This window comes from Aythya marila (assembly GCF_965140915.1).
Source record: "Aythya marila genome assembly, chromosome: 12".
NCBI classification, from domain to species: Eukaryota; Metazoa; Chordata; class Aves; order Anseriformes; family Anatidae; genus Aythya; species Aythya marila.
This window is the reverse complement of record NC_139053.1, coordinates 13952218-13979881: the sequence shown is the minus strand read 5'-3', so window position 1 is coordinate 13979881 and position 27664 is coordinate 13952218. Positions and strand designations below refer to the sequence as shown.

Genomic DNA, 27664 nt, shown 5'->3' with positions numbered 1-27664 from the left:
GATGGGCTTATTGAGAACCAGACTGGTAACCCACCTATAAACCCGCTCACTCATCTACGAAGGGCTTTATGCCCTTCAGATAAAGTGAGGAAGAGATCAGACGATATGTTTCATCCCTTCTAAGCAAGTGTAACAAAAAAAAGCACAGTCGTACTGGATGAGGTTAAACACTTTTGTAAAAAAGAAGCACTGGAGAAGAGTTTCTTTCCAGTCTGTTTCCTATAATTTTTCTAAGCTCTTTACTGTTTTTGTTTGTTTGTTTGTTTGTTTCTTGTGAGTCAATTATCAGACTAATAATTCCATATGCAGAGACAACCATGTGTTACTTCATTTATTAAACTTCAATACTCTGAGTATACTGAGACTGTGTATAAAACTAATGTGAAGCAGATGCAGTATAGGTAGCATATAAGGTGATTCTCTAAGGTGATTTGTGTTGCTAGGATTTTTATAACGAATGTACACAAAAACTCTGTCCAACCAAAATATTAACAGAACAGATACATACTGAAAAATATATTTTCCTTGAAATGCAATTGTTTTTTGGTTCCAAAAATTCTATTTTAAGGAAAACACATTAAAAATGGCAAGGCAGTATTCAAACACTCCTTTGTTTTTAGAACAGAACATTTTAATTCTGTTTTTCAAAAATTCTAACTTGTTTTTGATATTTTAGAAAGTGTATCATAGAAAATAGATGGATACAGATAAATTACATCATATTCCTGATATACTAACAGAATAAAAAATTGAAACATACAATCAAATGAAACATTCTAATCCAAAAAAATGTTTCCATTTTTTTTCCATAATCTATGTTCCTTTTTTTTTTTTTTTTTTCCAGAACCAGAAAGTAGGTATATTTCTGCTTGCTGCTTACCTCTCATGAATATTTTTGCTTCTATAATAGTAAAATTAATAACTTAAAAATTCTCTTTTTGCCTTGAAATATTTTTCATGCAAAAACCAGATTTGGTCTTTCCAGAACAATCACAAATATATCCAGATTAATCAGATGAACAAAGAAGAAGAAAAAAGGAAGCTGCATAGATAATTGTGTGTATTCCTTAATTATCTATCATGCCAATGCCATGGAAAAATTACAAGATAAAATTTTAAATTACTATATATATATATTAAAATAAGATATAAATCATACTAATTACAAAGACATTTTTGTTTCAATGAAATTAATTTTTGCCCATTCTCTTTCATGCATATCAATTGTTTCTGTATGATGTGATAAAATAATTATGTTCTAATTCTGTTTACACATATGAAATCCTTTCCCTTTCAAAAGTTTGAAAATACTTTGATCCTTAAAATGATGAAAAAAATGGAGATGTGGTAAAGATTTTACACATCTCAATTTTTTGGCCTTGAAGAGAATGAAAGGGCTCAATTTCAGGGTATAAAAATGCCTGTAGCTGAGCTAAACTACTCAGAGTTTGAGACAGGATTAGAGAAGAGCAAGGAAACAGAGCAAGAGTGGCAAAACAGCCAAGGTAAAACTGAATCAGAGTTGAAGCCAGATGGAGATAGGAACAAAGAGGACACGTTCAAGGAGCAGAGGGGCATAGGACAAAGCCAAATGCAGAACAGAATGTGGAAGAGGCAAAGAACTAAGGCTTGATTGAAAAGAAATGATGAGTATCAAGCTGAAGTATTTGAAGAAAGCCAACTTGCTGCCACCACATCTGGTTTCACACACCTTTCAAAAGACCCAGTTTTGTAGTGGCATTGCAAGCCCTTCTTCACACATCAGTGTCAGCAGTAATAAAATTGGGGATGGAGCCACTGCTTAAACTGTGATAGATCAAACTGTGTGCATTCTGTGTTATACTTTTTCCTGTTTACTCAACACTATTTTAACCTGGGTAACTACTCTTATTAATTTTCCATTTCTCTGACCTGATGACCATCCTTGATTGTCCTGAGAGCTTCTCTGGTATGAAAACAGAGTAAGCATGTGTTACTGGGCTGTGTACTGCAGTAGCAAGTATATCATTCAATTACTAATTTTATGTTGCAATATTTGATAGTCAATGCTAAATTTTGCTAGGTTTGAAAGGATGATTCCAGGCAAGATACTCCATCTGCATGCACAAGTTCTAATATATTCTGAATGTCTAATTCTGAAAATACTAAAATATGCTATGCAACATGTAGGCCCCCTAAATAAGGGTTTAAAGTTTGGCTCTGCAACAAAGATAATGATTAGAAAATGTACATAAGCATCATCTTCACAACTGACAACTGTTTGTGTAGTTTATATTCTCTATGGCAGCAATGTACAGTGATGACTATTAAATAAACTCTCCAAATATACTTTTACTATTAAGTTGACATTTTGGTGTTTCATTTCAGAATGCTTTTAGCAGGCAGTACTATACATAGTAAAATTTGGTTTGAAAACTGTCATGTCACTGTTTAACTAAAGGGGAGGGAAAAACGTGATCTCATGAAATGAGATAGAAAATACACTGATCTGATGAAACGGAAATAAGAGATTTTGCTCAAGTTAGATCAAAAAGGGAAAATATCGCAAATTGAAGATGTAAAAATCATATGGGCATAATCATTTCTGACTTTCTATGATTAAACCAGGAATATGTTTAGCCAAAGGAATACTAAATATGGTTTTACAATCTTACAACTACATGGAACAAATTCAGTATATTGTTAGTGCAGAAACTAGTGGAATATTTAAAGTAAATGCAGAGATATACACTGATGAGCCAACCCCACTGGACCTTATACCCCCCTATTTCTTATTTTCATTGCACACTTACTGCTTTATAAGATTATTCATGTAGCAAGGAATATTTTTGTGATTTTGGAAATTACCTGAACTGATAAGCATAACACTTCATAAAACAAAGAAGTCCTATGCCAGTATTTTATAGAAATAAAACAGAGAGAGAACATACATACAATGTATGGGAAAACATACTTAGTATACTACCAGCAGTGTTTTCCTATGAGAACTTTAGAGTAGCACTACCTTATAGGACTGGAAGACACATCGGGGTCATGGGCAGTCACCTGACCAATCACAGAGTTAATAGCAGCATTTTCATGCACTTCCAGTAGGTAAGTAGGTGATGAAAAGACTGGTGGCTCATCAGCATCCTCTACTACAATTTTTACTGTTGCTGTATCCTTGAATGGTCCTCCACTGATGAAGCGAGGATCAATATGAATGTTGGCTGCTTCTACCTTCAGAGTATAGGATTTTTTGGTCTCAAAGTCCAGTGGCTGTTCAGAATGACAAAGATAAATGTCTTTTTACTAATGGCCAAAGAGAAAGAGCAAATTAATATAATGCTGATGGATGAAAGTCATGTGTATTTAATCACATTCAGTGAGTTTTAATACATCCCCTTCCCACTCGCAAAAATTCAACCTGCAAATTTTCTAGGCATATATTGATAATCTGTTCATTAACCAAGAGAAAACAATACTCTTTGTTTTCTTGTTTTTCAGAAAAAAATTACCACAATATTCTCTCTCATGAATAATACTACTACAATTACATATCAGATAAATACTGTAAATTTGCCTATGATGGCATGACTTGCATACTAATAATATACTTAATCAGTGCTTTGTTAGCTGTAGATAAGAAGAAAAAAATAAAAAATTATTATCTCCACAAGGAATAAATATTTTATTATTTCCAGAACTATGTGAGAAATTCAAAGAACTAGCAATTATTATTTGTTGGACAGGAGAGGCGTTAGGTGGAAAAATTTAGAGCTAATCATATAAGAAAGTACTTCAATATTATTGCACTTCAGATAACTCTGCATTTCTGTTTATAGGGCTAAATGAGGTAGACATCTCTCAGGAATTTCTGACAATTGTAGCAATTCCTATTTCTGTACCTTATTTTTTTTTCAGAGAGAGAAACACGAAACCGATTACTTTATTCTTACAATATACCTTCCGTGTCACCATTGTTTTTACTATTTTACAGCTTCATATTAAAACATAAAAGATGAAAACACAGTGGATTTAAAGAAATGAAATACCAAATAAAAACCAAATCTGCGACACTTCTGAATATCAGAATTTTTCATTATAGGAGATTCAACTTTGTGTCATGAAGCACATCAGTATATTCACTATATAATTCTCTTGTGTCTCACAATGATTCAAGTTTCAAAGATGCAAATTGCCAAGCACTGGAAAGATATTAAGATTTGCATTACAATGTTCCAGGGATAGAAAGCAAAGGACACAGAATCTGTCTGAATCTGCAATGCAAATACTAGCAAGAACACAAATAGGAATTACAAAACTCTTTCAGGAAGTCTGCAAAGCCTTCAGTATGTATACTTTTGAATGTTGTTGATTTTTTCTTCAGGTATGAATCAAGCTCTAGTGGGATTTGCTCTTTCTCACAAATTCTAGTAAACATGAGAAAACCTTGCTTCTTTAGCAGCTCTTAAATTTGCAAGCTTTTGTAATTATGAATGGTGATTTATAAATCAGCATATTCACAATTTGCTAATCATAGCTACTGTATCTTTTTTTTTCAACTACTTTTCATACGCTTTACAGAAATGACAGTACCCCAATACATATAGTCATTCTTAATCAGACTATCGTATTGAAAATTTACTCTGCATTGTCTAAAACTCATGCATTTATGCTGGAGAAAATCTACTGGTGAACAGTACCCTACATACATCATCTACTGTAGTAGAAACAAAATGATTATTGCTGTCAAAATATATGAAACAACATTATGTTACAGTCTTAGTTATGAAATAAAGCCAAGGGAACTGGGGCAAAAGGCTAATTGCCTTAGTGTACAAAGGAGGCCACAGCATACAATAAATAACAACAAGGAAGATCAGGGATGTATATCATAATTTTCTCTTTAGGATAACAGATCTAATTTTAGATAAATATACATAATTTTATTACACTATTATACTTCTAGAGTTCTGTCCTCCTCACTGAGAAACAGAAAATAAAAACTTCCAACAGCCATCATTCTGTCTGACCTCTTTAATCACAGGTACAAGTTGAATATTAATTACCCTCAGGTACTCAGGTACGTTTTTTCATTGAAAGCCACGCCTTTTTTAAAAAAAACAACACTGAATCATTTAGAGTGCTCTGTGCTACATATTTAAAACCCTCCATGCCAGTGTTATGAGTTATATTCATATCCTTCTTTGGAACACAGCAGGGGAATCTGTTCTCTTTTCCTTCCCCCAAAATAATGAAAATGAAGCCTGTAATTACAGTTTCATTGGCTTGAATAGCTGAACTGTGTTCTAGATATGCTGTCTTTCTCCACATTTCTGTATATAATTGGGTGTTCCTTCTGTTGTGTATTCATAAATACCTTATCTTGCATACATCAAGATTGTGTAAGCATGGAAAGGTAACAGAGTTGTAGCCTTCTCTACAGCCCAAATTTGGCATTTCTCATGTTAAACAGTACTGATGTCCTTGATAAGGTTCACTGAAATCATTATTCATTGAGCAAAGAGAATTCAAGAGAAAAGTTGGAAGATTTAGCCTCTTACTCATCAGGTAATTTAAATAATAAGCTATGATACTTTTTCTCTGAATGGTATCTGCCCAACTATACAACAAATGAAATCATAGAGAAAAGTGTTTGATGAGTACTCAAATGAGATTTTTTGAAAGTGTACATCACCAATAAAGGAAATTCTGATCTACTCTTCCCTTTTGGAGCCAAGGAAGCAAAATCTGTATCATTTGAGCATGTGAAGCAGTGGCTGGACTCAGGAAGACCAGACAAGATTAATGTGTGTCCAGAACAGAAAATACTGCCATGGAGGTCTCCACACTTGTCACCTAAATGGTGCTTCTGAGGGACATGGCTTATACACCCCTACATTTATCAATTCACTGGCTTAACACCTCATCTGCAGATAAAAGAATCCTTGAGAATCCAGCATGTTCTCACAGAGGACAGTCCAGCTGGGTAGCTGTATGTGCAATAAACATTTTTTTAAGAGATAGAGTTTACCTTTCTCACTCTAATAATACCATCCTGAGTTTGGGCATCTGTAGTGATTTCAAAAATATCCATTCCATCTCCTTCAATAATATCATAGGATGACTTAGCATTTTCTCCAATATCCAGGTCATTTGCTTTCACTCTTCCTATAGGTTCTCCAAGAGCAACATCCTCCATTACTGAGAAGTGATACATACCTTAAGAATAAGAGGAAAAGACCAAATATTACACCTGATTCCAGTATCTCTTGTGTGCTCTTCATTTGTTTACACTACCCCAAAGCAAACTTGAGATGTGCAACTGATACAAATAACATTTACATGGGTTACTTACTGAAAGCAGCAAAACATGTTCCTTACATATTAATGTTCAGTTTACTGCACACGAACGTTCCTTTCTTTCATTGTAGTAGTACCCTGCCTCCTGCTTGCACAGATTCTCACTGCTGCTGAACATAAATATTAAGCTACTTTCAACACTGCAAATATGTCATATGATGTCTACTGCAGATACTGCTGAACTTACCTTTTTATTTACAGACTTGTAACTATATTTTTGATGGAATTCAACCACAAAACCTTAGCTTTTGCTCTGCTGAAAACTCACCTAATATGGAAAAGGTGCCATTTAAAACTTCAGATCTTTGCTATTTTTTTTGTCTCTTATCTTTTTATTTGAACTGGTTTTGTTCTTTTAAGCCCTTTTGCAATAAGAAACTCCTCAATAAACACTCAAGGAAACTCACCAACTTTAAGTTGTAAAGGAAGCGATATTTTTCCACTGTATTCATTACTGTGTCTCCTATTTGTTTATAGGTATAGATTAAATCCTACTACAAAGCGCTATTCAAATCCTCAGCATTTTTATTTTTTGTAATACTTGCTTCAAACCATGTGACATAAAATGTTTCAAAAATCTATTTTGAAATTCTAATATTTTAGGTAAGCAGTTTACTAAAAGAAAGAACAAAATACCCATTTTATTATTACACCTCGCAGTTCTTATTATCACTTTGAAAACAGAAGACATGCATGTTTTACATCAATAGTTCTTTATGGGATGCCTATCTTTTTTTGGCTCTTGGTAATTTACCATGTTTGATGCTACAGTTAGTATGTGACTTAACCAACTGTGGTGATATTTAGTAGTAAAACAATCAAAAAGGAACTCAAGGTTAGAAGATGAAACCGGTAAAAACAATATAAATATTATATGACAAATGGTGCTGGACTTGTCCTTTTCTTTCTTCACAGTTGTTTTAAGACAACTTGTAGTTTTGAGTGTAATGTGCAGCTTTTCTAGTGCTTAGTTTTCTAAAGCCAAAATATCCTGGTGTTTTTGCTGAAACTGTTTGTAGGCCAATTACAACTGCTACAGTTGAAAGTATGAAGGAAAACAAAAGGAATTCATGAATACCTATAGTGATTTTTTTTTGTTTTGTTTTAAGCTTCTAGGCTAAATTATTAGAGACAATTTGGGACCATCAACATTCCTCAAGAATATTCCCAATAGCTCACAAACAACAAGCAGGAAAAGCAATCCTACAGAAAGTGCCTGCACAGACTAAATTACATATTTGTAATTTATACTGCTGTCCACATTTTGTGGCTTGACTCTCCAGACGCAGTTGATTGCATTTTCTGGTTGATATTTTTTCTCAGACTTATTAACGTAGCTTAGAAAATACTGTAAAAATGTTATTATGATGTAAGTGACTCTTTTACATAAATTGCTCTCAAGTATTATGAATTGTTCTGTCAAGATGTTATAGTTCAGAGCTGACCAAAAATCCACATTATTCTTCTTTGAAACCCTTTGGTTTTCACAGCAATGCACAGTTCTTCTCAGTATAATCTACAGTAAACTGCCAGGTTAAAAACTTCAATGACTTATAAAATGACTCTAAAATGATCTTAAAGAGATCACAGAAGTAGTGAAAGTTCATCTTTTTCATTTTCAAAACCCAGGAGGCTAACACTTTTTGAAATCTAACCATAAATATACATTTCTGTCCTGCCTGGAAACAATAAACCGATAAAACACAGTGCTTTCTGAGTTCATTACAATTTATTGTGAAAGCAGCATGTATTACATCTTATGAATTTCTATTTCATTCCAGTTAGGCTCTATTGTAAGTTTGATCCTTTCTTATTTTCCTTTCCAGGCAAATGCCAACTGTGCTTTAACAGTGTAAAAAATGCTACAGATTTGATCAGCTCTTGTATAAGGTTAGAGTCATGACTAATCTGCAATGTTAGGCAGCATGCTCGGAATACTCAGTTTTAAAAGGCAGAATTTGTAATAGAATCCAGTTTAAATATTTACTATGGCACATCCTCATTAAATGCAATATATGCATAACATAAAACTATAGTACATGCATTATTTTCCTAACGAAATTGCATAATTGTCAGAGTTCTAACAGGGTGGTTATTCCTAGATGGTAGTTTGAATTCTGTGCTGGAATCCACTAGCTGTAACAGCTTCAAAGACAGCAACCCACTCTTTGTTAAAGGGAAACTAATCTGCATTTTCCACATTAAAAATATATTTCAGGGATTTGTGATGCAGTCTTCCTCAGCCTAGCCAGTCAACATGTCACTGTAACCAAACTACAGGAGAACAGATATGAGTAAGCTGCACGGGGAAAGCACAGTTTCATCTCCACATGCATTCACTCCTGTGCTTCCTGCTGAGACCTCCAGCAAATGTACCAATTAGTACCAGTTGTGTTGCTGATTTTCTGATCAGCTTTTTTTGTACTGGCTGGCAAAGACTTTATGACATAGAAAATGCTGATACAAATACAAAAGCCAGGTAAGCTGGCAGAAGTAGATGCGTAGTCACAGAGTTAGAGCTACTGTACGCTGCAGGCAAGAAATGTTCCTCTGTGTTCTGGTGATATGGTTCAGCCAGGAGTCTCATCCATAGATATTCACATTATTAAGGGACTTTATTAAGGGACTTGTCATCCTGTGTTGGAAAATACTGCTGTACAAGTGCAAGCCATGTGTTCTCAACGTCAAAAATACGTGCATTTCATATTTTATAACAAGAACATCTTTTATTGTGCATAGAGCAGTTATCTGTTAAAAACACTATGCAGAGGTAATATAATATATATTTTTTTTCTGAATAAGCTTTTACCTCTGCTTTTTTTTTTTTTTTTTTTTAATAATTCTTTGTATACATATATATATATCTGTATGTGCTTTTTCTAGTCTATGGGGAAGTATATATCACATGCTGAGTACTAAGACACCTATTTCTCTCTTTACGTCTTCAGAACAGGGCAAAAGTGGATTTTGCCCTTTGTGTAAAAGAAATCATTTTACATTCGGTGCATAGGTACCTTGTTAGAAAAACATGCTACTAAAAAAGTAAAAATGACACAGTCAAGATATGAACTCTCTCCAAACCTAATATAGGCTCTTAATACCATAAAACAAGTGTTTCCAGAACAAGCTGGATAAAAAAGTAAGTTTCTAATAGGGTATTAGATTGCACCTGTTCCAAACAAAATCGATCCAGTCATTATGCTCTTCCCTTTTCTTTTTTCTTTTTGTCTTCATCTTTGAAATAGACTACAAAGCTTGTAGAGAATCTCAGCATGATGCCAAATCATTTTAACCTAGCCCAGCAAGACATCCATTGGAACTACAGTAGTAAATATGGATTTGGAATTAAAGATCAACAATTATCTAGACGTAAAAACTTATTTTTCTTTGTTTTCTTCATTTTTACCTAATTAGTCAAACCTTTTTTTTTTTTTTTTAATCAGTTGCAAATGTCTTTTACTGATGGTGTCCTTTGTCTGCAAGAGATGGAAGCACATACAAAAGCAACTGAAACTAGCACTTAGAAACAACTGCATTGAAAGCAAAAACCACCCAAATAAAAAAAATTTAAAAATTCCCCAAGCCCTTTTGTGTACAAGAGATAACACGGAAGACAGAGGGCTGTGTACACTGTTATGGGCATAATTCCTTCCTTCCTTAAAGCTCTTAATCAGGCAGAGGACTATTAATCTTTCTCCAGTAGCAGCTACAGATTTTTAAATTACATTACAAACCCAGGCAATATGATGATAAAAAAAATCTGGATTAAAAAGAAAAAAAGAAAAAAAGAGGTATATTCCTTTCTTATACAGGATAATGCAAACACATAATGACACTTACTCTGTGCAAACTTAGGAGGATTGTCATTAACATCAGTGAGTGTAATTGTCACTGTTGTAGTTCCAGAGAGTCCACCCATATGTCCTCCCATGTCCTTTGCTTGGATGACAACAAAGTATTCTTCTTTGGCTTCTCTGTCCATGTTGGGAAGAGCTGTTTTAATTATAGCTAGAATAGGGGCAGGGGGAGAAGATTGTCAGATACAGACCCAAATTCAGTTTTGTAGGTATTTTTATGAATGTAGGTTAATATTGTTATAAAAACTTAATGCTAAAGATCCAGCCTCTTAGTACCAAGGAAAAGAAGAAACTAAGACTTTCAAAACAGTATATTAGTGGTCACCTACCTTGGTTTAAACAAAAGCGCAAGGAAATCACAGTCAAAAATAAGAATTATTCCTACCTGTGATACTTATTTCTTTTTTCTTGATACAGAATATGGTTTCTTTATTACCTCCCAGAAAAATCATATGTTCTCCCATAGAAATAAAAAAAATAAATTAGGAATTGTAATGATGCATTCTGCAAATAACTCCATTGTTATAAATAAAGTGACTTTAAAAAAGGATGTTAGAGTATTATTTTTTTTCATTCATAGACCTGATCAAGATATCACTGAAATATTATTTCAACAGCTTTTGAATCTTTTGAATTAAGCGTAACATAACTTTTTCTCCATTATTATTTTTAGGCAAACAGTTTCTACTGTTATTTTATTTTTTAATAATAAAAAAAAATAATTTACATAGTTAAATCAGGCCTAGAATTGTAAAAAAAAAAACAACAAAAAAAAACCCGCCACATTTAGTATTCTTCATTTTACTCTAAGAAAAGTTAACTAATTCAATAAAGTGATATTTTTCCTAGGCATGTATTTTAATTTGTCTATTAACGTATGAAACACTCTATCCCTTGGCTATAGTTTGAAAGGTAAAAGAAAAACTAAAATATCTTAATAAGTGTCTACAAAAGAATTATGTTTTCTGACCTTTAAGGTATAAAATTTTGGGGTATCTCTGGGTGATAACACTAACACAATCTGTTATTTCAATATTCCTATCTACTGTCTCAACCATAAACCATTTGCTAGAGGCTAAGAGGCAAAAATAAATTCAAGTTTCAATTTCAAACAAAAATGAAAATGTAAAAAAGAAATGTACTCTTTTAATTACCGTACCTGCAGCTGAATATTTTTAAATATTGAATATTTCAGAATTATATGGGTTGTTACCACCTATATTTCTGTGTTCACTATCTAGAGGACTGAAATCAGCTAAAAAAACAACCAACCAAACAAAAAAACATCATTATCTCTTATGAGGCAAACTAACAAACACAAAAGGGTTCCATCCTTTCCTAAAAAAGTAATGTGATCAAGACAAAAGGCAAACAGAGTTATGCACAGACAATTTCAAATATAACCATTTGTTTTATTTATTTCTTTTTTCACGAGTTCTCTAGTTGTGCTCACAAGAAATACTGAAATTTTCAATCAATTTTTAGAAAATGTCAAATCACCAAATTCTAAATCTAAATAATAATAATAAGCTCACCAAATACTAATAGGCATACAGCACATTAATTCATTGACCATTCAACCCACTCTACTTCAATTCAAGCCAGAAACAAATTGAGAATAAAAACAAACTCAGTTTTAGCATGTTATGATGGATGAAAACGATATACGCCAAACAGAAGTGTAGTTTAAAAGCAAGAGATGAGAATTACCAAAGACTAATGTAAGGCAGATAGACGCTTGCTGGAAAATTATATTCAGAAAAGTTATCAATGGCTTACTGTCAAAGTGGATGGATGGATGAAGTTGTTCATAGGGTTTGTTCTGCTTCTAGCATCATTCAGTATTTTCTGAATGATGGAAGACAAGAAAAACTTATCAAGCCTTTCAGGTGACACAAAGTTGGGAGTAATTGCAAATACTAGAAGAAGAGGATTACAGTTCAAAACAATTTTGACAGATTGGATAGTCTAAAAAAGCAAGATGCAACTCCGTTTGGCAAATAAAAAGTATTTTGTGTGGGTGAAACAGTTAGTTAATAACTGTCACAATAACAATAGAGCAGGTGACTCATGAGATAAAAAAAAGTGGAGTCAAAAAGACTTGAATATGAGTCTACAGCATTTCACTGTTAAAAGCATTCAAGCATTTTGTGATTATATTTTAGCTAGTATATTGTATGCAAGAATGGTGGAGTAATAATCCCTTCAGTCCCCACACACTGCTGGAACAGTGTGTTTGATTTTGGGTATTCCTCTTCTGTATTCAAACTGATGATGAATTAAGCAATGAGTAAAGCAATGAGTAAAATAGCAGAAAGTCTGAGAAAAATCTTGTTCAAGTAAGTTAGAGAACTATGAGCAAAGAGTCTGCAGCCAAATATGGAAAACGTACTGGGAGCTACTCTCCTTTCCCAATGAGAGTAAGAGAAGAAATGATGGAACTACGATGTAAATGACAAAACAGGTTTAAGCTGCAGCACAAGAGATTTCAGTTAAGCATTAGGTGAATGCTTTCTACCAGAGAAGTAAGTACAGTTAGAGAAGGCTACTTATAGAATTTATAATATTTCCATCACTAAAAGTCTGTGGGAACCTATTATTCAAATACCTGTTGAGAATTTGAACGAGTAGATCTCATTCTTTTTGAAGGTAGGGTTACTTACTGAATACTGCTTGAGGTCCCTCTCCATATTGCCTAAAACTTCTCTGTGTATTCTAAAATACTTTATAAACCTTAGGCCTGTGAAAACTTTTGATGGACATGTAGTTCAAGCATAGGAAAGAAAGCTCTATCATAATTTAGCTACAAATCCTCTGACTAAAGCTGGAAACCTAAGGAAGTGGGCTGGAAGATAAAAAAATCAGGAAGTAACCTATTTCTTCAAAGAATGAGAACATCCCCAAGGAAGTTCCTTTTATTTATTTATTTATTCTTTTTTGGCTGAGTTGCTTTTCCTAAACAGCTATTGGTGTCACACTGCTCAATAGCAAATAAAACAGCTGTAGAATGGGATTTACTTTTACAGTGGTCCTAAATGCACACAGTGAGCAATTCACACAATCTGCCTCACAACTTGAATCGGTTAAAATGCACCCCCGTGGACTACTTTCAAAAACCTATTTGGAAGAATATACACTATCTCAAACTGAAAAAGATCAGGGGAAAAGAAGCAAAGTTACAAAGGCTATAGCTGATGAAGAGGAGGAAAAGCAGCAATAAAAAATAAGGATCTGTTTTCCATTTTTCACTTCCCTTTTTTAAGGATCTCTTTATGGTAACACTGTAACAGTACACATTGTAATAATTGAGAACATGGACCAAACCCAAGCAAGCACTATGCAAAATTGGAATCTGAACCTGAAAAGCTTTTCTTAAGAATCTCATTTATCTCACATGTTTTGATGAAGACTTCCTGCTATTTCAGCTAGCATGCTTTGGAACATTCCCTTCTTCATTTTGGAAGAGCTAAGTAATTGCTTTGATCTTCCTTCCACGCTAAAATCTTGGTGGAGATTTTTATTAAATATAACAGCCATTTAGGACCCAAACTACTGCAAAATCAATCTTGTAATTTCTTCAGAGAGCTGCGAGATGTATTCTTTGTACTCCCATGAAGCACAGTGACTTCAGTGATGTTTTAGCAGCCCATAAAAAATGTTCACTTGGAGACCTCTGGAAAACCTGTACCATAATTCCTTAAAAATGAATAGATCACTACTAACTTTCTTGAAAATTAAAGAAATTCTAGTCCTTTGAGGATGTCATACAGGCATACTGTTCCACTATTTTTAAATTCAATTTACCCTTCATATAAATCATAATCTTTTTAATAAAAATTATTCCCATTCCTTACTAAGGTTTAAAGCCTCTAGGACTTTTATTCTAGCAAGACAAGAAAAACAGCTGTAGTGCATAAGTTGGCTAACTTTACAGAAAAATTAACAATTACAGGAGTATCTGAACTACATTCAGATGTAGACGTATTTCAAATCAAAGCCATTAGCCACAGTAAAAATAATCTCTAGGTAAGGAAATGAATGCTGTGTTATATAATTACATGTGGAGTGATTCTATGCCATTTTTTATTTTTAAGAGAGAAGCTAACAGTGTGCATATTTTATTACCATGTTTATTTTTTAAAATTGTATGGGAAAGACGACACTATCTGTCTCTCTGTTAAAAAGATGAAGGGCAAATACTGTTCTGTTAAATCTCTATAGCTTCTTGTTTAACCTACAATCTATTATATCTACTTTTTCAGCCCATATTACTTCCATTTACATGTTTTTTCAGTTCTTGCTTTCATTTTGAAGTAGACCTTGCAAGCTTGCCTTTGTGCATAAATGAACACTACCTGTCTTTCACTAGATACATTTTTCTTGAAGAATATCATGATCAGATAACACCTATTATAATACTACCATTTCAATTCAGATGAACTTGTATCTGGGTTTTACAGTAAGGAAAAAAATGTTTTCATCTCATACTAGAGACTCACCAGCCATTCCTTTTTCTCTGGGAACAAGTTTTCACTGGAATGTGAAAGGGTCACCCTCTCACCAACTGAGAATGAATGCAGTAAACAAACATTTTGCACTGCATTTATGAACCTGTTTCCTTATGATTTAATTTGTCATGATCCAGTAATACTTATAACTCTACTAAACACTTCAGAAAATGTAGTTTTGGACTCTTTTACAGATATTTTCCAAATATAACCGTGTAGCTCAAATTCCTCTCTTCTAATTCAGTCTCTGGAAGCACAATATTATTTAGATATGTATCCCCAGTTCTTCTACTCAGCATGAGAAAAGTTGTTGCTCTATCTCACTAGCTTTCTAAAATGATGGAGGTATTGCTCTGAAATGCAAGAAATAAATGTGGTATCAGCCTGTTTGCTAATACTATTTCTAGATAAACTCTAGAAACAGAAATCACTTTTTTTTTTTTTTTTTCAGATGCCAGTCTGTCTTGATCTTAAGCAAATCATCTTTACCAACTACAGATTGTCATAACTGCTTTCAGACCTCTCCACAATGATTTTATACTTTCTTTATTAATCAGAAAATGCTGCTTTTGCCACTGCTGCAGGACCAAATCCTACATACCTTATCCATAATGGTTGCACTTTATACTTCTAAGCAAAAATCAAGAACTGACCCTTGGGTCTGCTGCACTAGCGGTTTGTCAGTACAACCCTCTCCTAATGGGCTGTCACCAAGACAACTCAGAATCACCAATGATTCTCTGTACAAACACCTTACCACAACTCCTAAGGTTGTACAGTATACTTTGTACACAATGGCAAAAAAAAAAGGTTCATACTAGTTTGAAAATATACTCTATTTTCAGCATTGCACCTAAGCACATCAGGGACTGTACAGACTGAGCTGAAGGTGCTGTAACCAAGTGCTAGTGACTGAAAACAGACTCCAGAAATTCAGTATGTGCTGGAGCTGATTCTGCTACACTGGGAATGATACTCCTATCAGGGCTACAAACCTATCTTCTGTCTGCTACTGCACACACCTGCCTTCTTGCCTGGGAAATGAGTTCATACACCTTATTTGCCAAGACATAACAACAGAACAACATCTGTCCATCCTGGTTCATGCCTCTTACAATTATTTCAGTTTCAAAGATAAGTTAACTGTAACTGAATCTGTAGTAATAGGCAGGAATATCACAGCAGCACTGGTTAATAAAATGAGTTAGAAAGCTGTAGTTCAATCCAGGCTGTGCCTAATGTTGAACAGGTTCCTTCTCTACGCCAATCCCACCAGGGTTTAAATCTAAACTATTCAGAAACTGAACTGTTTAGAAAGGGTCTGTTGAACATGAGTTAGTTCTGTTCTTAGAAACTCATTACTTTCCCTTGCAGTTGAATGTTATTTCCTGTATCAAAACTGTTTTCCCATCTCTCTCTCATTTGAAAATGCTACCTTGTCATTTTATCATGAGTAATTACAGAAACAGTCCCTGTGCCTCTCTTTTATTAACACCTTTCAAATATTTGTACAGTGATTTCATATCCTCCTTTAATCACCTCTTATCCAGTTTATACAAATTAAGTTCAATCAATCTTTCATTCTAAGTCATATTCTTCAGTCTCTCTCACCTTAGTTACACTGCTTTGAACTTTCTTCGGAGTCTCAGTTTTTTTTTTTTTATGACGATGTGTCTCGCCAATACTACATACAATATTCTGGGGGCAGCTTGTGCTATTATTGTTGCCCAGCATTACTAATAAACTGGACTTTAACAATTTGGTAGAAGAGTGAGCGTATGTCATCGCAAAAATGTTTGTAACTCAATAGTTGCTGTCACTTACCCTCATTACCTTACTGATTTTTATTGCTGGACTGTATTTTAAGGTCGAGAGGGAGGAAGGCAATAAAGACTGTAAATAAAAATAGAAGATTCATACCTGACTTCAGCCGAATGCCATTTTCACTCCTCCTAGGCCTACTCTTTCATGTTCTAAATTTCAGAGCCACACAGTGTCTCAGGTTCAATACTGTGTTCCAGAGGGTGTCACATACTGAATCATTAAAAGCTCTGTTGGTTAAAGCATATGGACTTTCACCCAGAAGTTAAAGGTAGGCATAGAAAATGAATCAAATATTCACTCTCCAAAGAAATATCCACAGGCTGTTAGGAGAGATTTTAGTTTTCTAGGCCTCCTTATTCTTCTATTTTCTTCTCAGCTTTACTGACTTGAAATTTGGCCATTGTACCAAGTAACCATAACCAAGATGGCAGCATTTAAAAGCTGTTCTTTTTCATATATTGCAAGGGTTTATGCTTGAGTAATGCAATGCATTTTCCAGTGCAGTAGGGCATTTGGTATAATTCATCTTGCTCACATATTTCAGGTGTGTGTAGGAGTGACATTATTTAAGTAAGTTCATGTGAAATGTAAATAAATGGGACGCAGCTGATAATGTATTTTCCTTGCTATTCCTATATTGTAGAACACCGTGTCACTTCATATTATATTCCATTATGATAATCTTATTTTAAAGCTGACAGTCATGATTTAATATCTTCGAAAAAGCTTAAAAGTGAGAAGTGTACTTTTTCTGCTTCTAGCAGTATTAAATAAGCCCCTCCCCCAGCATTTTGAATGTCAGTGTTTGGATTACAGGAGAATATATACAACTTGTATAATGCTATAAATGACACAAATTATAATGTCAGTTTTAGCAAATCTGACATCAGTTATTCAGATATAACAAGTTATGGACTATACTGAACATTGCAAGTTCTGTTACTAATCTGATGCTATCACATGGTAAGTTTAGCTTTTCATAGAAAATCTGATTCTGTCATCTTTGTAATGTATTATTTATGTTGTTCTCTATCCAATGAACCTATGGTCATATTAAAATTCACCTATGAAGGTGATTTTTTTTTCCCTATGAAAGGGAAAAAATATTCAGAACAGAGCATGCCATCAAAAAAGCATTTACCCTAAGCCGTATTCAGATGTCTGAATGAAAAATAACTTCTGAATTACCTTCTTTCATGTGTCTATAACTCATACAGAAGAATTTGCAAACTAGAACTGCAGTAGTATATGTATTTTTCATCTAATGTAATGGAAAACTATTGTTTTATGGGTCACTTAGCAGAATTTTTTCCTGTGCACCCAGTATTATAGAATTGTTTCAATAAGGAGGTTGAAAGTAATGTCAGTTTCAACCAAGAGTAATTCCAGTAAGAATTACACCTAGTTAATATCAAAGTAGTAAGAAATAAAAAGCAGAAGAGTAAGAAACTGCTTCCTTGGATTTGCCCTTGGGTGTAACAGCCCTTTCTACCACAGGCATGAAGGACACCATAGACATCTTACACCTCTGTTCCCTTGTTTTCATGATGCTTGGAGTACTACAGAAAGCATGATTTGGATTATTCCTGGCAGTGAGCTCTCATTGTACCATTAAAACAGAACAGTGACATAAAACAATCTATGCACTGAGTCAGCAAATGAACAAAATTATAGGCAGCATCTTTGGTAGCTGCACAAAATCTAAATATATAGTCTTGATTTCTACTACATAAATCTAATAAAAGGCCAGTCACCTAGAAAAAATAGTTGATAAGCTCGAAGTAGCTATGCTTCAATGCTTGAAACACTCCCATGAATGAAGGAAAACATTTACATTCTTTGGTAGCTCACGTTAACATAGTCTGTTTCTTAACATAATGATTCCATTCCAGGGAAGACACAGTTCTAGACACAGTATCTATGATCAGAATCAATTCTGTTTCAAATATATTGGAAAGATTTTTCACTTACCAAAGCTGCTAATAAAAAGTAAGCCCAGTGAAAATGTAGCTACAGACAATACAGACAAGCATACAAAACAAAACAACAACAACAAAAAAACAGCTACCATGCTTGGAGAGTCACCTTCAGGTTTGTTTTGTTTCGGACAAGCTACTAATCTAGCTAACTCTTATGCTCTAATTTCTACACTTTCACTATAGTACCAAAAATCCTCCCCTAAGGAAATTTTAACTGGGTTCCTGTGTACTACAAACAGATGTGTAATGGGTTTCCTTGGCCAAGATTCTATGAGAAAAAATACATTGGATAAATGTAAAGAAACAGTCAAACATTTAAATATTTTGTTTGCATTGGAAATTTTATTTTTTGTTAAAATACACCTTCCAATCTATATGCCCATGGTAACAGCAATACTGTCCAAATTACAGAGAGGCTAAACTAGCGTGCATGTTTTATGCACCACTACCTCTAAAAGGTGAAATATTCAGTGCCACAAGCTACTGCAAAATTGTAGCTATCTTAGTATAATACTATCGTCATTTTGAGACTGCATGTAACAAACCATAAAACTCTCTCTGGTATGTAATAAACATTATCATACCCTTGCTCTGAAATTTTTGTATTACCAAGAAATGTGCTGCTTACTTACTTATGTTTTTCTGAAATCAATACTTCTCCTTAGAAGAACCACAAAAGGTTGCTGCCTTTTAGAGCTGTCTTTTTCACCATGCACATTATATGGCTGCATTTTCTACAGGAATACCTGCGTCTGGTTTGCTTAATGACTAGATTTTTATGTATGTTTGTTGCTTATATATTCTAGATAAGATACATGGAGATAACATACATATAGAGAGCTGAAGGGCTCTCTATATTTTGACATTTAATATTGCTAGTAGATACCTTTTTCTCTAAGTGAATGAAGACATAATAAATTTTGTACATTTTAAAACATTAAGCACTACAAAAAATGTGTAAACCCTTTAAATACCATAGAGACAGCCACATACTCTCCAGCTTTAACTATCCTTTGGCTAGCTGTAGGAGTAGCACTGTATTTATACTACAGATGAAGACCATTACATATAGATGGCAAAGACAGACAGGATGGCCTCAGTACCTAAACTCGTTCAGCTGTAATGATTTAGAGAAGAATGTAATCGATGCCCAACATAGATCTAGAAAAACAGGGAATCAGAAACCATTTATTCATTCAGAAACAGCTCCATAATATGAAGCCACTTATCCAGGGACTGTGGCAAAACCACAGTTGAATTCTTTATGATTAAATTCCCATTAGAAACTAACGTGTCATTTTCATGGTAACTGAACTGCTACTAAAAGGAATATTTATAACTGGAAATGAAGGTAGGAGGGGGAATTTAATGCAGGTGAAACAGGAGAAAAATAATGATTTTCAGGTTCACCAAAAAGCTTTGGAGTTTTCTCTGGCTTTCATGGTAATGGAAATCACTTTCCTAGGTTATGAACGGTTATTTCATTGGATTAAGCATAACATTTTAATGTAATACAAACAATAAACCTGAGTCAAATTAAACAATTTTTTAGGTTTGGAATAATTTTTTTCAGGCCATTTCATGTGAAGGAACTGGAAAATCTTCTGTGTAGCAGGAGAATATACGCCACCTCAGCTGGTGGGAACAGGTGAGCACTAGCAGTACTTTATGAACTTTCCCTTGCAGAAACAGAGAAAGAGCCTATAGCTAATCCTCTTCTAACTGAGACAGCTACAACAAATCATTCCTGCACAAAAGAATTTGTAATACAACAGAAAACAAAATCATATATTTTTATACTTCATGGTCAGGAATCTGTTCAGAGTTTTATTTCCATGTGACTTTTGACAAATCAGTCAGCATAAACTAAGGGGCTTCACTGATAACACCCCCTTGGCATACTTATTTTTGAAATAAGTGTGTTTTTTTCACTGTACCGAAAAAGTTATTTTTTGTAGGACTATAGTTTACCTTTGCCATAAAATCAAATACTGAATTACATTCCAGAGATTGTTTTCATACTCAGGACAGTTTTCCTTCAACCAGAAGAAAATAACGTAATAGATGAATCCCATTTATTGATCTACACTATTTATGTCAAGTCCCTGTAAGCTAGGGCATTTCTGGGAAAAGAAAATTATTTTTCCTATGCAATCTCACTAAAAAGAATTAACAAGCTTCCAGACTTTAAAGAGTCTGACAGTTTTCTGTTGTTCAGAAAGCTTTGCACATTTGATCTATCAAAAACATCCTTTAATAATTCTCCTAGCACTTACTTCATAATCTTGTTAATCAGCATGAGTACAGGAATTTACTCCTTTATGGCTGCATAAATTCAGGTGATTTTTTTTGTATGTTATAAAATTAGTTATAGTTTTCTTCACCTTAGGAGATCACAGCTGCTTGACTTACAGTGATTAAAATCTACCTCAAGTAACAGGTGAAAGAACATAAGAAATAATGCCAAATCACTTTAAAAAACCACTTCTCAGAGACAAATGCATTTTCTCTAAGTGTGACATATGTATAGCAAACACGAGGAAATGGATTTATTGGCACTCCTTTCAGATTATTCGCTCAAGATTTTAAAACCACAGAGAAATAAAGTCATCCTAAATGCACACTAATAAAACTTCATAACAAAACTCAGTATCATGTTCTTTCTTTCCTTGATTCATCCAGTCAGGAAAAAAAATAAATAATTTTTTAATGAAAACACACAATATGCTCACTGAAATTCCCAAGCTAAACTGTACTTTCTTTAACTGGAAATACTATAGCCTCATATTGAAAATTATATTATGTTCATTAAATTCCTCAGGCTAAGTCTTCCAGTCCCTAACCAGTTATAAGTCACACAACACTTCCACTGCCTTCAGTTTTGCTTCAGTAACTTCTGTAATATTAGTGTTACCATTACTTGCATTACCTTTAATACAGATTTTTCTTTGTCTTTTCACATGTTCAGGCTCTGATGGGATACGTGTGAGATGTGTTACAACTCAGTAATGCTGACAGACACCTCCTTATGTTCCCTGTTTAAGTTTATTATACGAAACATTTTTAAGAGGCAGAGCATAAATATAACCTAGGGATTCATATTCAGTTACCTACCTGTATGTGGTTCAATAGAAAAGTAAGGCTGTCCTTCCAGAATGCTATACACCAGCTTGGCACTATTTCCATAAACTGGATCATCTGCATCTGTAGCTGTTACTTTAGTAACAAAGGTGCCTAAATAGAAAGAATATACATTAACTTATATTCTTCCTATAAGTTTGCATAACTTACTCAAAAATAATTAGGAACAAAAAATCACTTACTTGAAATTCTAAAGAAATTTGTGAGGTATAATAACAAATAAAGAAAGTAACAATAATCAATAAAATACACAATAATAACCTACAACAGTATTTGTGGAACACAAACAAAACATTTTCCTTCATGTTGTTATATGCCAGCAGACAGAATTTCTGGGTAAAGGAAAAAACCTTTTTAGAAGCTGTATCATTTACTGTTTCTTTGTAGAACACATTTAAAGCTACCTGATAGATCTGTGTAGACTTTGAGCATTTGCAAAGGAATCATATCAAAGGGATATGAAATACAAGGTTAATAACACAATATAATATGTTGCATTTAAGATTTGCAAAACCACATTTGAAAGAACCTTGCCAAGTTACAGTGACTGCATGGAAAAGCAATAACAAAAAGGATTCTTTTTTCTTCTCTTGGCTTGCAGCCATAACAATGGTTTGATGTGGCCACAGTGACAGTGTCAGGACAACTTGTATTGTCTCTGAAATGAGTGCCTGCCAATGAGGGGTCCATTGCCTAGTCAGAGTTATAAACTCTACACTCCGTCCAAAAAAAATGTTAGAAAATTTTAAAGAAATTGCCCTCTTCATTCTTAGGCAACATAGCATTATGCAATTAGCAAAATCAAATGAAATTCAGTAGGTTCTGTTAAACTTTCTGCAACGACCTTTTATTTTTTTTATTTTTTTTTTGCATGACTTAAAAAATATAATGATGACATTAATTAGGCTAGGCTAGCAATATAGAAAATATCTACAGAGGGTGAGAGTAGGAGAGAGGTTAAGGGCTGAATTATGTTTCTCGTGTTTAAAAGGAAAAGAATTATAGCACCCACCAAAATGCTCCCCCTTTCTAGATGTGCCAATAAAATTAGCCTCCTCTTCCTTCTCACACTTTGTGCTGCTGAATCCAAGTTACACCTCACTTGAAGAAAGGAACAATAAATTAGATGCCATCCCATATGTGATATTGAATATGAACATACAAGTCAGTGCTCTCTTCAACTGGATCCAAGCTGAAAAAGCAGGTGATGTACTAGGTTTCTGTGGGAGTGGCAGCTATTATTAAATTTTTGTTTTGTAACCTACCAAGGCAGAAGATGTTCATGCAGAACATCATACAATGGGACAAGGCTGGAATAAGATAAGGCTCATTCACAGAACAGTGAACATTTTTGTTAGTGTGTTTTATCGAGTGGCTGCTCTGTTTTGTTTCCATGATCTTCTCTATACACAAAGGAAAATAAAGAAGCGAAACTGTTGACTTCTTTGAGATTGTGTTTGATTTGCCTAGCTGGCTCTCATTTCAAAGGACTTCAGAAATAATTACATTGCTTGTTTAGAAAGATTTGATATATAACATCTATTCTTTTCTTATTTCACTAGAGAATTCCTGAAGACTTTTAGAGATATTTATTTCAAGATTTCAAAATTTAAATGGGTATGCTGATTCTTTGATAAACACATCCTTTATCCCAAGTGTTCATTAGACATTAAAGTTGAATACGCCTTAATAAAACAGGCAATCAGTGTCTAGCATTGCTTCCAATCCTGATGCTTTGCTCTCAAGACTTTTTTCTTGTGATAGAAAATAATTTAATCACTTACTGCGGCACCAAGCTTATCTGAAATTTAAACATACATAAAAACACATACATAACAGTCAGTATTGCCATTCACTGTTTATATGCACAAAAGGAAGCAAAAAATAGCATGCCCTTGTTTCTGTTTTCCAGGTCACTAGAAGTGTGACTATTATCTTGTCTAATAAAACTAATGAAGAGAAGGGAAAAATAAAATAGGCGCTCTCCCAGCTCCTAGAATCAATTTCTTATACTGCCAGTCTCTCACCCTCTGCACTTCATTTCCAACCATCATAGACAGTTCTGAGGTCTCTGAAATTCACTAATTTGCTCCCAACGATCTTATTGATGAAAATTGTTTAGAAAAAATGTAAGCAATCATGAAGCACAAATTAAAGAAATTAGATAGTTAAGCTTTTACATAGCTTAAATTTTATCACCTTTAATTTCATTTTTTTGTTTTATGCTATAACTCAAGTCTTCTGCAGGTGTGAAACATGCCACATCAATATGTTCACACTGGCAATAATAAGTATATAAAGGAGCAAACTCAATCCCATCTGCAGCTGCAGAGGATGTTGCTGCCTCAGTGCTGCTTTGGTTCCACTGCAAGATACTGAGGGTCCAGAAGAATTAGTAACCTGTGCCACTCCCCTGAGGGACAGAACCCATTTCAGCTAAGCGTGAACAAAAGATCTGGAGAACTGATAAAATCCTGAGGGTGCAAAGTAATGCAGAAAAAAGAAACTCACAGCCACCACGGCTATTACTTAGGCAACCTCCATAATGTGGCAGAACTCTCCAAGCTTTGGACTAGAGTTCTGGATTATCAATATTTAAGTAGGATTTTACTGCACTACAGACACTGTAGTTATAAACCACATGTATATAAATATTTTTTACATGCATAATATGCTTAAAGTTTTAAAGATAAAAATTTAGCATTCAAAAAGCAGTATCAATCCAGGAAAAAGCTTTTATGTAGTAAATGCTCTTTGAAAGATAATGTTCTGGGTTCAACCCAGCAAATAAACAGCTAAGGTTTCTGTTTCTGTTTAATTTTGACTGCATTTGGCTTGTGTTTGTTTCTTCGTCAATGCTACAACAAACTCATTTAGCTAGAGACTATAAATTTGAAATGGTGCCATTTTTACAAGAAAGCCACTATTATAGTCCAAGTTACTGTTGCCCTAATTACAATAATATACCAGTCTTATATAATCTGGTCCAACAGCATAATTACTGTTTCTTTTTTTTTTTTTTTTTTTTCTTTTTGCACTTACTATTGCCTTATGTAAAACAAACCCATTTTTTAGATAGACGAGGCAAATTTTAAGATGTTCAGTTAAAATTTTTTCTGCATTTTCTTCTGAGGTACACTTTTGCAATGCTAATGACCCTGTGATTAAATATGGACTGCAAAGAGATTCAATAGATTTTAATTAATGAATATTTCTAATGTGATTTAGCCATTAACCATTGCTGATTGTTTTACTCTGTTAGTGTCAGATTTCAGAGTTTCTCTTTGCAACAGGCTAGCAATCAGAGCCACAATTAACAATAAAGGTATTTTTATATGGTTAGGTAAGAAAGCCTGTGTTTCCTGGCAAACTAAGATTAAAAGCCTTCATAAAAATAAGATGTGTGTGCTCAGCTAATGCTCTTCCGTTGTTTTGGCTGTGTTTTTATGTGCAAGTCAGGGTACAGATTCTGCACATTAGTCAGAAAGAAAAATGCATATGCTGCCACAGGGAGTAGGAAAGCAAAGATTTTTTGGTATGGCAGTGAAATGTGTGTACTGAAAAGAAATCAAAGTTGTATGTTTAGAGGATGTAACACATAGTCAGTGACAAAAATTTACATGAATCCATATTCAATGAAGCAACCATTTTGTTGAAAGATTGCAATAGCTGGTAAAAATAAAAAATGTGACCATGATGCAAGTTTGTAGGACTATGTTTTCTCATTTTCCATAGGACTTCTATTTTCTTTGCTTTTCTGTGGTCCATTTTAGTCTCCTTCACTCTTTCTTTCTTTCTCAGATCTTGACAGGCTGAAATCTCCATTTCATTTAGGAGATCTGATTACAAATCTGACAGGGCATTAAGAATATATTTGCATGAAAAAGACCTACCATTATTTACCAACTGTTTTGTTTTTCTAAGAGGATCACTGTGCTTCAAAATCTCTAGCTAGATTTTGAGTTTGGCTGATAGCAGCTATGCAGTCAGAAGTGGTCAAAGCAAAGCATTGTTTGTATTCAGCAGGTCAGATAAGCATTCTTTCCAAAATGAAGCCTTTTCTTCACTGTCCTTCTTTGCTATAATCTCACAGGTAGCATGACAGTTGTTGTCATGGTAACTATTTTTTATTGAATAAAACTGCAATAATCTCATAAAAACCTGTATAACTTCTTGACATGTAAATTATTACTGCCTCATTATTACTGCCTCAAAGCTGGAGAAAGTCATTCTTACTTGTTTTTCACTATGGCTGATTTTTTTTTAATACTAAAACATAGTTTTAAGCTTCATCATCCTATTTCTGCATGAGGACATTTCTTAAACACAAAATCTATCAATTAGAATTTTCAGTAGCCAAACAAACAAAATGTATATGGAATAGAAACCTGTGTAATGTGCTTCAGAACTTGTTAACATATGCAAAATACACACACACATAATATTATGACTGGTATTTTAAATTGCATAGCTTGATGTGTATGCAGGTATATATTTGAAGCACAGACTATGTAAACATACGTATATGTGGGTATGTTGTATGAGTGTTTTAGGGCTCTTTTGAAGATCATATGTTATTTTATTCCCTCCTGTATCAGTCCTTCAATGTGCTTATATTACTGTTAGCAGTTTCAAAGCTCTAAAGGCCCAATACATGTATCAAATCTCACAATACAAGTACTCTTCCAAAAGATTCTGTGAACCAAGTACCAGCAAAGACAAACACAGACAACTGAAGAGAGATGAGGAGATGGCAAGATGCTGGAAATCATGCCGGGAAGCAATGTTGTGAGCACGCAGTGGTGCTGCTGCCTGACATGCCTGCTCTCAGCTTATCCACGGTGCCTATAGGATATGGGCATCACGGAAGAGCTTTAAGGATTGCTCTGAGAACAAATGACAGAGGGTTTTTCAGGAGATCTTCCCACACTTAAAAGAAAGTATGTGAAAAATAGAAAGGTTTTCCAGCTTTTCCAGTGTCCAGTGGACACCTTACAGTGATGGAAACTTAATGGAGGAGGAAGAGGCACCCTGAGCATTGGCAACGAGTAGAGTTATGGGCCAGAATGGTTCACTAGCAAAAAACAGGCAACATAAGCTTGACATGCTTGAGAGAAAGGAAGCAAGGATCTGTTCTGTTCTATCTACAGTAGAATGCTCTACACATCTACTCCTAGAGGGAGAAATGAGAAGGAAAATTTATGTAGTTTACAGGTGTAATATTGATATGTGTGTGATAAGAACCATATAAATACATAGATAGATACAAGAATTCACTTAATCTTCTGCAAAGAGGAAAACAACAACAAAAGCTTCCTTACAATGAGAAATTGTACAAGGAGGAATAGCTCCCCAAGGGAAATAACAGAATCCTCCTCACTGAAGAGTTCACTTTATTGCACAGGATGCTAGATAATGTATTCTAAGGGAAAACCCTAGAAAGACAGGAAGATTAACTAATAGGGTAATTTGTCTTTCCCTGCTGTGATTTATTTGACTCTAAGTAGTGAAATACTGTGATGCTGTCATGATCTTGTTTATGATGATTAAGGTAAAGGAGGAGGAAAGAGCTTTATTCATACTATTCAGTTTAGCTCAACTGGCTAAATTAGAGCAGAAGCCTAGTGCAACAAGGTATCTGTCCAAGGGAGGAGGAAAGAACTGCTCTTTCTTTCTTGGTTGACCAGAGGGGGAATCCAAAATTACACTAGCCAGCTAATGTGAATGCCTAAATTTGAGTTGTATGATTACTCTCTTATACATATGTACTCAAAATAGTCATACCAACCTTCCCAGGAACTTCAGTCAAGTAAGCTCTCACACTAACATGCAAGCGGAGATCTTGCAGGACTTGTCATTTACATTATTCTCCCTATATACAAACCTATGTGCACTTATATACTTATATAGACATATGCACTTTCTGAAATAAATTGCATTTGATATATTTCATGAGAAATTAAAAAACAATCTAAAAGATTCAAGTAAGAAAGTATTATTTATTTGTTTT

At 34.1% G+C, this 27664-nt stretch overlaps 1 protein-coding gene across 1 annotated transcript in view; it reads right to left on the bottom strand.

Moving 5' to 3' along the window:
* Positions 1–27664, bottom strand: part of CDH8 (cadherin 8) — a 132499-nt gene that overhangs the window by 54027 nt on the left and 50808 nt on the right. Inside the window, exons 3-6 of the mRNA XM_082769846.1 lie at positions 21628–21747; positions 10186–10353; positions 6017–6204; positions 3005–3258 (exon numbers count right to left, since the gene is read on the bottom strand). Of these exons, the coding sequence (XP_082625972.1) occupies positions 3005–3258; positions 6017–6204; positions 10186–10353; positions 21628–21747 (730 nt within the window). The remainder of the gene's footprint in view (positions 1–3004; positions 3259–6016; positions 6205–10185; positions 10354–21627; positions 21748–27664) is intronic.